The sequence below is a fragment of the Patagioenas fasciata genome, chromosome 37 (assembly GCF_037038585.1).
Source record: "Patagioenas fasciata isolate bPatFas1 chromosome 37, bPatFas1.hap1, whole genome shotgun sequence".
Classification (NCBI taxonomy): domain Eukaryota; kingdom Metazoa; phylum Chordata; class Aves; order Columbiformes; family Columbidae; genus Patagioenas; species Patagioenas fasciata.
Genome location: NC_092556.1, coordinates 485,047 through 500,831, shown reverse-complemented (window position 1 = coordinate 500,831; position 15,785 = coordinate 485,047). Strand labels below are relative to the sequence as shown.

Genomic DNA, 15,785 nt, shown 5'->3' with positions numbered 1-15,785 from the left:
TTTCGGGCTAAATCGGGTGGGTTTGGGGCCCATTTTGGGGCTAAATCGGGTGGGTTTGGGGCCCATTTTGGGGCTAAATCGGGGTGGTTTGCCCCTCCCCCATTTTTGGGCGCCCTCCCCCCTCTCCCCTATTTTTGGGGTCCCCCCCAATCCCCCATTTCCCCCCTCACAGCGCCCCCAACAGGAGCGCGACCCCAACACCCCCAAGGAGGCCGATGCTGCCGACGCCGCCGAGCGCCCCGCTCGGCCCCATTCCGGCCCCGTTCTGCCCCATTCCGGCCCCGTTTTCCCCCGTTTCCGCCCCGTTTTCGCCCGTTTCCGCCCCATTTCCGCCCGTTTCCGCCCCGTTCTCGCCCGCCGTGTCCCCGGGGCTCTCGGTGTCCCCGCGGGGGTCGGTGACGAAGGTGACGCGGGGCGCGCGGGGCCCGATCCAGCGGGCGTAGGCGCTGACGCGGGTGTAGACGCCGGGCCGGTTGGGGACGGCGCAGCCCTCGCCCCAGCTCACGATGCCGGTCAGCACCCAGCGCCCCCCGGCGCGGCAAACCAGGGGGCCCCCCGAGTCGCCCTAGGGGGAGGGTGGGGTCACCGAGGGGGGGGACATGGGGGGGGCAGCTTGGGTGCCATTGACCCACGTTGGGTCCCCCATTGGGTGCCCTTGGACACGGTTGGGTCCTGTTGGGTGCCCTTGATCCCCATTGGGAGCCCTTGGCCATGGCTGGGTCCCATTGGGTGCCCATGACCCCCATTGGGTGCCCTTGATCTTCATTCGGAGCCCTTGGCCATGGTTGGGTCCCGTTGGGTGCCCTTGATCTTCATTGGGTGCCCTTGGCCATGGTTGGGTTCCATTGGGTGTTCTTGACCCCCATTGGGTGCCCTTGACCCCCATTGGGTGCCCTTGGCCATGGTTGGGTCCTATTGGGTGCCCTTGTTCTTCATTGGGAGCCCTTGGACATGGTTGGGTCCTATTGGGTGCCCTTGTTCCCCATTGGGTGCCCTTGACCCCCATTGGGTGCCCTTGATCTTCATTGGGTGCCCTTGGCCATGGTTGGGTCCTATTGGGTGCCCTTGTTCCCCATTGGGTGCCCTTGACCCCCATTGGGTGCCCTTGATCTTCATTGGGAGCCCTTGGCCATGGTTGGGTCCCATTGGGTGTCCTTGATCCCCATTGGGTGCCCTTGACCCCCATTGGGTGCCCTTGATCTTCATTGGGAGCCCTTGGCCATGGTTGGGTCCCGTTGGGTGTCCTTGATCCCCATTGGGTGCCCTTGACCCCCATTGGGTGCCCTTGATCTTCATTGGGTGCCCTTGGCCATGGTTGGGTCCCATTGGGTGCCCTTGTTCCCCATTGGGAGCCCTTGATCTTCATTGGGAACCCTTGGCCATGGTTGGGTCCTATTGGGTGCCCTTGAACCCCATTGGGTGTCCTTGACCCCCATTGGGTGCCCTTGGCCATGGTTGGGTCCCATTGGGTGCCCTTGAACCCCATTGGGTGTCCTTGACCCCCATTGGGTGCCCTTGGCCATGGTTGGGTCCTATTGGGTGCCCTTGATCTTCATTGGGAGCCCTTGGCCATGGTTGGGTCCTGTTGGGTGCCCTTGACCCCCATTGGGTGCCCTTGACCCCCATTGGGTGCCCTTGGCCATGGTTGGGTCCCGTTGGGTGCCCTTGACCCCCATTGGGTGCCCTTGATCTTCATTGGGTGCCCTTGGCCACGGTTGGGTCCCATTGTGTGCCCTTGAACCCCATTGGGTGTCCTTGACCCCCATTGGGTGCCCTTGGCCATGGTTGGGTCCCGTTGGGTGCCCTTGACCCCCATTGGGTGCCCTTGGCCATGGTTGGGTCCCGTTGGGTGCCCTTGATCTTCATTGGGTGCCCTTGATCTTCATTGGGTGCCCTTGGCCATGGTTGGGTCCTATTGGGTGCCCTTGTTCCCCATTGGGTGCCCTTGACCCCCATTGGGTGCCCTTGATCTTCATTGGGTGCCCTTGGCCATGGTTGGGTCCTATTGGGTGCCCTTGTTCCCCATTGGGTGCCCTTGACCCCCATTGGGTGCCCTTGATCTTCATTGGGAGCCCTTGGCCATGGTTGGGTCCCATTGGGTGTCCTTGATCCCCATTGGGTGCCCTTGACCCCCATTGGGTGCCCTTGATCTTCATTGGGTGCCCTTGGCCATGGTTGGGTCCCATTGGGTGTCCTTGACCCCCATTGGGTGCCATTGACCCCCATTGGGTGCCCTTGGCCATGGTTGGGTCCCATTGGGTGTCCTTGACCCCCGTTGGGTGCCCTTGATCTTCATTGGGAGCCCTTGGCCATGGTTGGGTCCCATTGGGTGCCCATGACCCCCATTGGGTGCCCTTGATCTTCATTAGGAGCCCTTGGCCATGGTTGGGTCCCGTTGGGTGCCCTTGACCCCCATTGGGTGCCCTTGATCTTCATTGGGTGCCCTTGGCCATGGTTGGGTCCCATTGGGTGCCCTTGAACCCCATTGGGTGTCCTTGACCCCCATTGGGTGCCCTTGGCCATGGTTGGGTCCTATTGGGTGCCCTTGATCTTCATTGGGAGCCCTTGGCCATGGTTGGGTCCTGTTGGGTGCCCTTGGACCCCATTGGGTGCCATTGACCCCCATTGGGTGCCCTTGGACATGGTTGGGTCCCGTTGGGTGCCCTTGACCCTCATTGGGTGCCCTTGACCCCCATTGGGTGCCCTTGATCTTCATTGGGAGCCCTTGGCCATGGTTGGGTCCCATTGGGTGCCCTTGATCCCCATTGGGTGCCCTTGACCCCCATTGGGTGCCCTTGATCTTCATTGGGAGCCCTTGGCCATGGTTGGGTCCCATTGGGTGCCCTTGTTCCCCATTGGGTGCCCTTGACCCCCATTGGGTGCCCTTGATCTTCATTGGGTGCCCTTGATCTTCATTGGGAGCCCTTGGCCATGGTTGGGTCCTATTGGGTGCCCTTGACCCCCATTGGATGCCCTTGACCCCTGTTGGGTGCCCTTGGGTGCCCTTGACTCCCATTGGATCCCCCATTGGGTGCCCTTGGCCATGGTTGGATCTCATTGGGTGCCCTTGACCCCCATTGGGTGCCCTTGATCCCCATTGGGTACCCTTGTCCACGGCTGGATCTCATTGGGTGCCGTTGACCCCCATTGGGTACCCTTGGCCACGGTTGGATCCCATTGGGTGCCCTTGACCCCATCCAGTCCCTGTTGGGTCCCATTGACCCCCATTGGGGGTCAAGGATGGGTTGGGGACACCCATGGTGGCATCTCCAGGGGGTTCTGGTGCCCACCCAGTGGTTCCACCCCCCATGGTGGCATCTCCAGGGGGTTCTGGTGCCCACCCAATGGTTCCACCCCCCATGGTGACATCTCCAGGGGGTTCTGGTGCCCACCCAATGGTTCCACCCCCCATGGTGGCATCTCCAGGGGGTTCTGGTGCCCACCCAATGGTTCCACCCCCCATGGTGACATCTCCAGGGGTTCTGGTGCCCACCCAATGGTTCCACCCCCCATGGTGACATCTCCAGGGGGTTCTGGTGCCCACCCAATGGTTCCACCCCCCATGGTGGCATCTCCAGGGGGTTCTGGTGCCCACCCAATGGTTCCACCCCCCATGGTGACATCTCCAGGGGCTTCTGGTGCCCACCCAATGGTTCCACCCCCCATGGTGACATCTCCAGGGGGTTCTGGTGCCCACCCAATGGTTCCACCCCCCATGGTGGCATCTCAAGTGGGTTCTGGTGCCCACCCAATGGTTCCACCCCCCATGGTGGCATCTCAAGTGGGTTCTGGTGCCCACCCAATGGTTCCACCCCCCATGGTGACATCTCCAGGGGGTTCTGGTGCCCACCAAATGGTTCCATCCCCCCATGGTGACACCTCAAGGACCTTTTGGTGCCCACCAAGTGGTTCTTGAGGACATTTTGGGGGTCAAAGATGGGTTGGGGACACCCATGGTGGCATCTCCAGGGGGTTCTGGTGCCCACCCAATGGTTCCACCCCCCATGGTGACATCTCCAGGGGGTTCTGGTGCCCACCCAGTGGTTCTTGAGGACATCTTGGGGATCAAGGGTGGGTTGGTGACCCCTATGGTGGCATCTCCAGGGGGTTCTGGTGCCCACCCAATGGTTCCACCCCCCATGGTGACATCTCAGGGGGTTCTGGTGCCCACCCAGTGGTTCCACCCCCCCCGGTGACACCTCCGGGTACCTTGCAGGTGTCCTTGCGGCCGTCGGCGTAGCCGGCGCAGAGCATGTCGGGCTGGATGGGCCGCGGGGGCCGCGCGCGCCCCATGTCGGTGCGGTAGAGGCGCTGGCACGTCTGCTGCGCCAACAGCGGCACCTCCAGCTGCTGCAGCCGCCGCGGCGACGGGAGGTCCTCTGCGGGGGAGGGGCGCGGGGGGCGCGCTGGAGCCCGTTGGGGGCCCTCGGGTGCCCTTGATCCCCATTGGGTCCCACTGGGTGCCCTTGGTCATGGTTGGTGCCCTTGGGTGGCCTTGGTCCCCACTGGGTGCCCTTGGTCATGGTTGGTGCCCTTGGGTGGCCTTGGTCCCCACTGGGTGCCCTTGGTCATGGTTGGGTGCCCTTGATCCCCATTGGGTGCCCTTGGTCATGGTTGGTGCCCTTGGGTGCCCTTGATCCCCATTGGGGGCCCTTGGTCATGGTTGGGTGCCCTTGATCCCCATTGGGGGCCCTTGATCCCCACTGAGTGCCCTTGATCCCCATTGGGTGCCCTTGGGTGCCCTTGACCCCCACTGGGTGCCCTTGACCCCCACTGAGTGCCATTGATCCCCATTGGGGGCCCTTGGTCATGGTTGGGTGCCCTTGATCCCTGTTGGGTGCCCTTGATCCCCATTGAGTGCCCCTGATCCCCATTGGGTGCCCTTGGGTGCCCTTGATCCCCATTGAGTCCCATTGGGTGCCCTTGGGTGCCCTTGATCCCCATTGGGTCCCCTTGGGTGTGGTTGGTTGCCCTTGACCCCCATTGGGTCATCTTGACCATGGTTGGGGGCCCTTGGGTGCCCTTGATCCCCGTTGGGTCCCACTGGGGGCCCTTGGTCATGGTTGGTGCCCTTGGGTGGCCTTGATCCCCATTGGGGGCCCTTGGTCATGGTTCGGTGCCCTTGATCCCCTTTGGGTGCCCTTGGGTGGCCTTGATCCCCATTGGGGGCCGTTGGTTATGGTTGGGTGCCCTTGACCCCACTGGGTGCCCTTGATCCCCATTGGGTGCCCTTGGGTGCCCTTGATCCCCATTGACCCCCACTGGGTGCCCTTGATCCTCATTGAGTGCCCTTGATCCCGTTGGGTCCCCTTGGGTGTGATTGGGTGCCCTTGACGCCCATTGGGTCATCTTGACCATGGTTGGGTGCCCTTGATCCCCATTGGGGGCCATTGGTCATGGTTGGGTGCCCTTGATCCCTGTTGGGTGCCCTTGATCCCCATTGGGTGCCCTTGGGTGCCCTTGATCCCCATTGAGTCCCACTGGGTGCCCTTGATCCTCATTGGGTGCCCTTGATCCCCGTTGGGTGCCCTTGACCCACACTGAGTGCCCTTGACCCCCATTGGGGGCCCTTGGCCATGGTTGGGTGCCCTTGGGTGCCCATTTCCCCATCACCCCCAATGTCCCCATCGTCCCCAATGTCCCCATTGCCCCCATTGCCCCCATTGCCCCCATTGTCCCCCATGTCCCCATCGTCCCCAATGTCCCCATTGCCCCCATTGCCCCCATTGCCCCCATTGTCCCCCATGTCCCCATCGTCCCCAATGTCCCCATTGCCCCCATTGTCCCCATTGTCCCCCATGTCCCCATCGTCCCCAATGTCCCCATTGCCCCCATTGTCCCCATTGCCCCCATTGTCCCCCATGTCCCCATTGTCCCCAATGTCCCCATAGCCCCCATTGCCCCCATTGTCCTCATTGTCCCCCACGTCCCCATCGTCCCCATTGCCCCCCATGTCCCCATTGCCCCCATCACCCCCAATGTCCCCATCACCTCCATTTCCCCCAATGTCCCTACCACCCCCATTGCCCCCATTACACTCAATGTCCCCATTACCCCCAATTTCCCCAATGCCCCCATTGCCCCCATTGCCCCCAATGTCCCCATCACCCCCAATGCCCCCACTGCCCCCATGTCCTCATTGCCCCCATCACCCCCAATGTCCCCATTGCCCCCATTGCCCCCATTGTCCCCCATGTCCCCATCGTCCCCATTGTCCCCATTGCCCCCAATGTCCCCATTGCCCCCAATGTCCCTACCACCCCCATTGCCCCCATCACCCTCAATGTCCCCATTGCCCCCAATGTCCCCATCACCCCCATTGCCCCCATTGCCCCCCATGTCCCCATTGTCCCCATTACCCCCAATGTCCCCATTGCCCCCATTGCCCCCATTACCCCCATTGCCCCAATGTCCCCATTGCCCCCATTGCCCCCCACGTCCCCATTGTCCCCATTGTCCCCAATGTCCCCATCACCTCCATCACCCCCAATGTCCCTACCACCCCCATTGCCCCCATCACCCTCAATGCCCCCATTACCCCCATCACCCCCAATGCCCCCATGACCCCCATCACCCCCACGCCCCCCTCACCCCCGTGTCCCCCTGACCTCCCTCGGCGATGTCCCCCCAGCCGGTGGCCACGCAGGGGGTGCCGGGCGGGAAGCGGAGGCGCGGCCCGGGCAGGCAGACGGGCAGCACCGCGGCCGAGAGGGGGACGGGCCGGGCCAGCTGGGCCAGCGCGATGTCCCCGCTGGTGGCCTCGCCCGCGTACGAGGGGTGGGGCAGGACCCGCCCCAGCGGGATGGCCACGCCCACCCCCGGCGGGCCCGACAGCTCCGGGGCGCCCAGCAGCACCGAGTACGAGCGGGGGTCGCGGTCCCTGTGGGGGCGATGGGGGGGATGGGGGGGATGGGGGGGATGGGGGGGATGGGGGTAATGGGGGCAATGGGGGCGGTGGGGGTAATGGGGGCATTGGGGGTAATGGGGGCGGTGGGGGTAATGGGGGCGGTGGGGGTAATGGGGGCATTGGGGGTAATGGGGACATTGGGGACAATGGGGGTAATGGGGGTAATGGGGGCAATGGGGGCAATGGGGGCAATGGGGGTAATGGGGGCAATGGGGGCAATGGGGGTAATGGGGGCAATGGGGGCAATGGGGGCAATGGGGACAATGGGGGCAATGGGGACAATGGGGGCAATGGGGCAATGGGGGTAATGGGGACAATGGGGACAATGGGGGCAATGAGGCAATGGGGGCAATGGGGGCGATGGGGGCAATGGGGACATTGGGGGTAATGGGGGTAATGGGGGCAATGGGGGCAATGGGGCAATGGGGGCAATGGGGGCAATGGGGCAATGGGGGTAATGGGGGTAATGGGGCAATGGGGCATTGGGGGCAATGGGGGCAATGGGGACAATGGGGGCGATGGGGGCAATGGGGGTCAATGGGGGCAATGGGGGCAATGGGGACAATGGGGGCGATGGGGGCAATGGGGGCAATGGGGGCAATGGGGGTCAATGGGGGCAATGGGGGCAATGGGGACAATGGGGGCAATGGGGGCAATGGGGACATTGGGGGCAATGGGGACAATGGGGCAATGGGGGCAATGGGGCAATGGGGGCAATGGGGGCAATGGGGGCAATGGGGGCAATGGGGCAATGGGGGTAATGGGGGCAATGGGGCAATGGGGGCAATGGGGCAATGGGGCAATGGGGACAATGGGGCAATGGGGGCAATGGGGGCAATGGGGCAATGGGGGGCAATGGGGGCAATGGGGCAATGGGGGCAATGGGGGCAATGGGGCAATGGGGGCAATGGGGACAATGGGGCAATGGGGGCAATGGGGGCAATGGGACAATGGGGACAATGGGGCAATGGGGGCAATGGGGGCAATGGGGGCAATGGGGCAATGGGGGTAATGGGGGCAATGGGGCAATGGGGGCAATGGGGCAATGGGGCAATGGGGACAATGGGGCAATGGGGGCAATGGGGGCAATGGGGACAATGGGGGCAATGGGGGCAATGGGGACATTTGGGGCAATGGGGGCAATGGGGGCAATGGGGACAATGGGGGCAATGGGGACAATGGGGCAATGGGGGCAATGGGGGCAATGGGGGGCGATGGGGTCACCCCAGCCCCATGTGATCCCCCTTACCCGCACAACCCCCTTCCAGCCCCATAGCCCCCCACCCCACAACCCCCCCAGCCCCATGGGACCCCCCCAGCCCCATGGGACCCCACCCCCAGCCCCATGTGACCCCCCCAGCCCCATGGGACCCCCACCCGCCAGCCCCATAACCACGCCCCCCAGCCCCATGTGACCCCCCCAGCCCCATGTGACCCCCACCCCTCAGCCCCATCTGCCCCCCCCAGCCCCATAACCACCCCCCGTCATGTGACCCCCCCCATGTGACCCCCCCATCCCCATGCCCCCCCCCCCGCTCTCACGTCTGGAAGCAGTGGGCGGCCGTGAGCACCCAGGCGGGCGCCACCAGCGAGGCCCCGCAGACGTGGCGGCCGCGGCGCTGCAGGGACCCCTGCCAGGGCCACCGCCCCTCCCCCGCGTCCTCACCGCCCACGTTGCGCGACAGCCCCGCCAGGGGGCGCCCGCAGCCTGGGGACAGCGGGGACAGAGGGGACATTGGGGACAATGGGGGCAATGGGGACAATGGGGACAATGGGGGCAGGGACCCCTGCCAGGGCCACCGCCCCTCCCCCGCGTCCTCACCGCCCACGTTGCGCGACAGCCCCGCCAGGGGGCGCCCGCAGCCTGGGGACAATGGGGACAGAGGGGACAATGGGGGCAATGGGGGCAGGGACCCCTGCCAGGGCCACCGCCCCGCCCCCGCGTCCTCGCCGCCCACGTTGCGCGACAGCCCCGCCAGGGGGCGCCCGCAGCCTGGGGACAGCGGGGACAGCGGGGGCGATGGGGGTGATGGGGGCGATGGGGACAGTGGGGGCTATGGGGGCATTGGGGGCAATGGGGGTGATGGGTACATGGGGGTCATGGGGGCAATGGGAGCAATGGGGGCAATGGGGGCGATGGGGGTGATGGGGGCAATGGGGGTGATGGGGACATTGGGGACAATGGGGGTAATGGGGCAATGGGGCAATGGGGCAATGGGGACAATGGGGCAATGGGGGCAATGGGGGCAATGGGGGCAATGGGGGTAATGGGGCAATGGGGGCAATGGGGGCAATGGGGGCAATGGGGGTAATGGGGACAATGGGGACAATGGGGGCAATGGGGGCAATGGGGGCATTGGGGGCAATGGGGGCAATGGGGGCAATGGGGGTAATGGGGACAATGGGGACAATGGGGGCAATGGGGGCAATGGGGGCATTGGGGGCAATGGGGACAATGGGGGTGATGGGGACATTGGGGGTGATGGGGGTCATGGGGGCAATGGGGACATTGGGGACAATGGGGATCAATGGGGGCAATGGGGGTAATGGGGGACAATGGGGGACAATGGGGGACAATGGGGACAATGGGGATCAATGGGGACAATGGGGACAATGAAGGACAATGGGGACAATGGGGACACTGAGGACAATGGGGATCAATGGGAGCGATGGGGGCAATGGGACAATGGGGGTAATTAATGGGGTAATGGGGATAATTAGTGGGGATAACGGGGACAATGGGGACAGTGGGGACAGTGGGGACAATGGGACAATGGGGTAATGGGATAATGGGGGTAATGGGGGTTATGGGATAATTAATGGGGTAATGGGGTAATTAATGGGGTAATTAATGAGGTCATGGGATCAATGGGATCAATGGGGACATTGGGGACAATGGGGACAATGGGGACATTGGGACAATGGGGACAAGGGGGTAATTAACTGGGTAATGGGGTAATTAATGGGGTAATGGGATCAATGGGGACATTGGGACAATGGGGGTAATTAATGGGGTAATGGGGTAATTAATGGGGTAATGGGATCAATGGGATCAATGGGGTTAATGGGGGTAATTAGTGGGGGAATGGGGGTAATTAATGGGTTAATGGGTAAATCAATGGGGTAATCAATGGGGTAATTAGTGGGGTAATCAATGGGGTAATTAGTGGGGTAATTAATTAGTGGGGTAATTAACGACATCGCAGGGACATTGGGGTCCCCATCCCCCACTCACTGAACTTGGACCTCGTCAGCGGCCCCGGGGAACCTGCAGGGGGCGCCCGCTCAGGGACCCAGGCGTCCGGGCCCCACAAGTGACCCCATAGCTCACCCCCAACCCCAGGGGACCCAGGCGTCCGGGCCCCATAAGTGACCCCATAGCTCACCCCCAACCCCAGGGGACCCAGGCGTCCGGGCCCCACAAGTGACCCCATAGCTCACCCCCAACCCCAGGGGACCCAGGCGTCCGGGCCCCACAAGTGACCCCATAGCTCACCCCCAACCCCAGGGGACCCAGGCGTCCGGGCCCCACAAGTGACCCCATAGCTCACCCCCAACCCCAGGGGACCCAGGCGTCCGGGCCCCACAAGTGACCCCATAGCTCACCCCCAACCCCAGGGGACCCAGGCGTCCGGGCCCCACAAGTGACCCCCATAGCTCACCCCAACCCCAGGGGACCCAGGCGTCCGGGCCCCATAAGTGACCCCATAGCTCACCCCAACCCCAGGGGACCCAGGCGTCCGGGCCCCATAAGTGACCCCCAAACCTCAGAGGGACCCAGGCATCCGGGCCCCATAAGTGACCCCCATGACCCCCTTATAGGGACCCAGGCGTCCGGGCCCCACATCCCCCCCATGACCCCCTTATAGGGACCCAGGCGTCCGGGCCCCACAAGTGACCCCCAGAGGGACCCAGGCGTCCGGGCCCCACAAGTGACCCCCCAGAGGGACCCAGGCGTCCGGGCCCCATAAGTGACCCCCATGACCCCCTTATAGGGACCCAGGCGTCCGGGCCCCATAAGTGACCCCCATGACCCCCAGAGGGACCCAGGCGTCCGGGCCCCACCTGATTCGCAGCCGTGGGTCGCGCGCCGTGGGTCCGGGAGCAGCAGCAGCAGCAGCAGCGGGAGGAGGGGGTCGGGGGTCCCCATAGCGGCCCTGCCCCCCAACCCCCGCCCCACGGCGCCGCCGTTTAAATGGGGCCCATGGGGCGGGGCCGTGGGGCGGGGCCGTGGGGCGGGGGCCGTGGGGCGGGGGCCTCGCCCAACGGGTTCGCCCACGCGGGGGGGGCGGGGTGGGGCCCGGACGCCTGGGTCCTCACCCCACGGCACCCCCGCCATGGGGCCCGGACACCTGGGTCCCTTCGGTGGGGGTCACTTATGGGGCCCGGACGCCTGGGTCCCTTGGTTGGGCGGAGTCACTTATGGGGCAGATGTGGGGCCTGGACGCCTGGGTCCCCTGGATTTGGGGCTCACTTATGGGGCAGATGTGGGGCCCGGACGCCTGGGTCCCTTGGTGGGGGGGTCACTTATGGGGCCCGGACGCCTGGGTCCCCTGGATTTGGGGTTCACTTATGGGGCAGATGTGGGGCCCGGACGCGTGGGTCTCTTGGTGGGGGGGTCACTTATGGGGCCCGGACGCCTGGGTCCCTTCGTTGAGGTTCACTTATGGGGCAGATGTGGGGCCCGAACGCCTGGGTCCCCTCACTTGTCATCAGCCCCATGTGTGGGGCCCGAACGCCTGGGTCCCTCACCCCACATCACCCCCACATGTGGGGCCCGGACGCCTGGGTCCCTTGGTTGGGCGGAGTCACTTGTGGGGCAGATGTGGGGCCCGAACGCCTGGGTCCCTTGGTTGGGGGTCACTTATGGGGCCCGAACGCCTGGGTCCCTTCCTTGGGGATCACTTATGGGGCAGATGTGGGGCCCGAACGCCTGGGTCCTTCACCTCATGTCACCCCCACATGTGGGGCCCGGACGCCTGGGTCCCTTGGTTGGGGGTCACTTATGGGGCCCGAACGCCTGGGTCCCTCACCCCACATCAGCCCCACATGTGGGGCCCGGACGCCTGGGTCCCCCCCTCCCCCTCCCCCTCCCCCTCCCCCTCCCCCTCCCCCTCCCCCTCCCCCTCCCCCTCCCCCTCCCCCTCCCCCTCCCCCCCTCCCTGTGCCCCGGGGGGGGGCGGGGCGGGGCGTGGGGCCCGGACGCCTGGGTCCCTCCCTCCCCCCACACCCAGCGCCTCCTGCCCCGTCAGCAAAACCCGTGGGGCCCGGACGCCTGGGTCCCTTCCCCTCCCCCCCTCCCCTCCCCCATCCCCCCCAAACCCCCCAACAGGCACCTCCTTGGCCACCCAAACCCCCCCAATGCGCCCCAATGGGGGCCCTGAGGACCCCAACCCCCCCAGCCCCCCAACCCCCCCCCAAAACGGAATCTATGGGGCGCCCAGCCCCCCAAACCCCCCAAAACCCCCAAAACTGCCCCCAAACACCCCCCATGGGGCAGCCGGACCCCCAAGTCCCCCCAAATCCCCCCCAAAACCCCCAAACAGGCACCTCCATGGACACCTAAACCCCGCCCATGCGCGGCTCAGGACCCCAAACCCCCACCCAGAGCCCCAAATCCGCCCAAAACAGCCCCAAAACGCCCCCAAAACCCCCCAAAATACGTCAAGGAGCACAAATAACCCCATAAAACCCCCCCAGGACCCCCCAAAACCCCCAAATTCACCCCAAAAGCCCCCAAAACCCCTTTGACCTTCTCAAGATGGCTGAACGGCTCAAAATGGCGCCCGGAAGTGAGTGGGGGGGGGGGCTTTGAACCCTCTCAAAATGGTGCCCGGGAAAAGGGCGGGAAATCAGACCTTCCCAGGATGGCGCCCGAAAAGGGCGGGAATTCGACCCTTTCAACATGGCGCCCGGAAAAAGGGCGGGAATTCGACCCTTTCAACATGGCGCCCGGCACCTTCGCCCCCCGCTCCCACCCGCCCTCCCCAAGATGGCGGCGCCGCCAGGGGGCGTGGCCTCGCTCCCCATTGGCTGCGGCGGCCGCGGGGGCCGCTGGGATCGCCCGGACCCGGAACGAGCAGCGGCCGCCATTATGGTGAGCGCCAAAAAACCCCAAAAAGCCCCGAATTTACCCCAAAATCCCCCCCGGGGCCCCTCCTCCCACTTCGAGAAACCCCCCCGGGGGGGGGAAAACCCCGGGTTTGCGCGGGAAAACCCGCGTTTGGGCGGGAAAGAGCGGATTTGCGCGGGAAAAGCGAACACCCCCCGCCCCCCGGGCCCCGCGCGGAGGCCACGCCCCCTTTTCCTTTTAGGGGATACCACGCCTCCCATTGGAGGCCACGCCCCTTCCCGCGCTCACAGGGGCCTGGCCACGCCCCCATGGCCCTGGCCACGCCCACAGGGCCCCCCTGAAATGGGACCCCCTGACCCCCCATGACCCCCATATAACCCCACCCCCCATGACCCCTGACCCCCCCATGACCCCCATGTGACCCCCATGACCCCAGACCCCCCCCATAACCCCATATGACCCCAGCCCCCCATGACCCCCATGTGACCCCCATTTAACCCCCTATGACCCCACCCCATGTGACCCCATGTGACCCCAGCCCCCCATGACCCCTGACCCCCATGACCCCATGTGACCCCATAGAACCCCATATGACCCCATCCCCCATGACCCCCATATAACCCCTTATGACCCCCAATGACCCCCATAGAACTCCAGATGACCCCACCCCCATGACCCCATGTGACCCCCATAGAACCCCCATGACCCCCATAGAACCCCGTATGACCCCATGACCCCTGACCCCCATGACCCCAAATGACCCCCATAGAACCCCACATGACCCCAGACCCCCATGACTCCTGACCCCCCATGACCCCATGTGACCCCCCTATAACCCCCATAGAACCCCCATGACCCCCCATAGAACCCCACATGACCCCACCCCACCATAACCCCCAAGCCCCTGTGACCCCCATGACCCCCATGTGACCCCCATATAACCCCCATGACCCCATGTGACCCCAAACCCCCATATGACCCCACCCCCCGTGACCCCCATAGAACCCCATATGACCCCAGACCCCCATGACCCCATATAACCCCCATGACCCCATGTGACCCCAAACCCCCATAGAACCCCATATGACCCCACCCCCCGTGACCCCCATAGAACCCCATATGACCCCCATGACCCCCATAGAACCCCACATGACCCCACCCCCATGACCCCTGACCCCCCATGACCCCATGTGACCCCCATAGAACCCCCATGACCCCATGTGACCCCAAACCCCCATAGAACCCCATATGACCCCCACGACCCCCATAGAACCCCATATGACCCCCACGACCCCCATAGAACCCCCTAGAACCCCACCCCCCCGTGACCCCGGTGACCCCGTGACCCCGTGACCCCCAGGACGTGTTCCTGATGATCCGGCGGCACAAGACCACCATCTTCACCGATGCCAAGGAGTCCAGCACCGTGCTGGAGCTCAAGCGCGTGGTGGAGGGGATCCTGCACCGGCCCCCCCAGGACCAGCGCCTCTACAAGGTACCCATGGCATCCATACGGCACCTATAGCGTCATACACACCATAGAGTTCAGATAGAGCAACATAGGGACCATAGAGAGCAACATAGGGACCATAGAGTTCACCATAGAGACCATAGAGAGCACCACAGAGATCATCAGAGAAACCATAGAGACCATAGGGACCCATAGGGACCATAGAGACCCATAGGGTCTCTATGGTCCCTATGGGTCTCTATGGGTCCCTATGGTCCCTATGGTCTCTATGGGTCTCTATGGGTCTCTATGGGTCTCTATGGGTCTCTATGGGTCTCCATGGGTCCCTATGGGTCCCTATGGGGCTCTGTGGGTCTCTCTGGGTCCCTATGGGTCTCTATGGGTCTCTATGGGTCTCTGTGGGTCCCTATGGGGCTCTGAGGTCTCTATGGGTCCCTATGGGTCTCTATGGGTCTCTGTGTATTTCCGTGGGTCTCTGTGGGTCCCTATGGGTCTCTATGGGTCTCTATGGGTCTCTATGGGTCCCTATGGGTCTCTATGGTCTCTATGGGTCTCTATGGGTCTCTATGGTCCCTATGGGTCTCTATCGGTCCCTATGGGTCCCTATGGTCTCTATGGGTCTCTATGGGTCTCCATGGGTCCCTATGGGTCCCTATGGGTTCCTATGGGTCTCTATGGGTCCCTATGGGTCTCTGTGGTCTCTATGGGTCCCTATGGGTCTCTATGGGTCTCTATGGGTCCCTATGGGTCCCTATGGGTCTCTGTGGTCTCTATGGGTCCCTATGGGTCTCTATGGGTCTCTATGGGTCCCTATGGGTCCCTATGGGTCTCTATGGGTCCCTATGGTCTCTATGGGTCTCTATGGGTCCCTATGGGTCTCTATGGGTCTCTGTGGGTCCCTGCCGCTCACTCCTGGCTCTCCGTGGCTCTGCCCCCCAGGATGACCAACTCCTGGATGACTCCAAGACCCTGGGGGACTGCGGCTTCACCAGCCAGACCGCGCGGCCCCAGGCGCCCGCCACCGTGGGGCTGGCGCTGAGGGGCAGCGGTGGGTCCGCCCCACACGTCTGGGGCCGCCCCAGAGCGGGGCACGGGGGACGCGCTGGGGTGCCCGGGGGGGGAAATTGGGGTCCCCAGGGGGGATTTTGGGGGTCGCAGTAGGGCTGACCCATGGATGTGGGGCTGACCCATAGATGTGGGGCTGACCCATAGCGGGGCATGGGGGACGCTCCGGGGTGCCCTGGGGGGGGGCTTGGGGTCCCCAGGAGGGGGGTTGGGGGTCGCAGTGGGGCTGCCCCATAGATGTGGGGCTGACCCATAGTGGGGCACGGGGG

At 64.4% G+C, this 15,785-nt stretch overlaps 3 protein-coding genes and 1 long non-coding RNA gene across 8 annotated transcripts in view; 2 read left to right on the top strand and 2 right to left on the bottom strand.

Moving 5' to 3' along the window:
* The window catches only part of LOC136114196 (myosin regulatory light chain 11), a 111,132-nt gene that overhangs the window by 2,605 nt on the left and 92,742 nt on the right, over positions 1 to 15,785 (top strand). The gene's annotated exons all lie outside the window — the stretch shown is intronic.
* On the bottom strand, positions 167 to 8,643 carry LOC139826221 (serine protease 33-like). The gene is made up of 4 exons (XM_071801326.1): positions 8,450 to 8,643; positions 6,609 to 6,880; positions 4,210 to 4,379; positions 167 to 565 (listed from the first exon to the last, which is right to left on the bottom strand). The coding sequence occupies exons 1-4, from the start codon at positions 8,641 to 8,643 to the stop codon at positions 167 to 169; spliced, it is 1,035 nt and encodes a 344-aa protein (XP_071657427.1).
* On the bottom strand, positions 8,798 to 11,126 carry LOC136114212 (uncharacterized). The gene is made up of 3 exons (XR_010653069.2): positions 10,973 to 11,126; positions 10,143 to 10,175; positions 8,798 to 8,900 (listed from the first exon to the last, which is right to left on the bottom strand). It is a non-coding gene; the product is annotated as an uncharacterized lncRNA (long non-coding RNA).
* The window catches only part of ELOB (elongin B), a 47,663-nt gene continuing 44,807 nt past the window's right edge, over positions 12,930 to 15,785 (top strand). For both annotated transcript variants that reach the window (XM_071801319.1, XM_065859534.2), the window contains exons 1-3: positions 12,930 to 13,004; positions 14,341 to 14,475; positions 15,391 to 15,499. In XM_071801319.1, the coding sequence (XP_071657420.1) occupies positions 13,002 to 13,004; positions 14,341 to 14,475; positions 15,391 to 15,499 (247 nt within the window). In that variant the 5' untranslated portion in view covers positions 12,930 to 13,001. The remainder of the gene's footprint in view (positions 13,005 to 14,340; positions 14,476 to 15,390; positions 15,500 to 15,785) is intronic.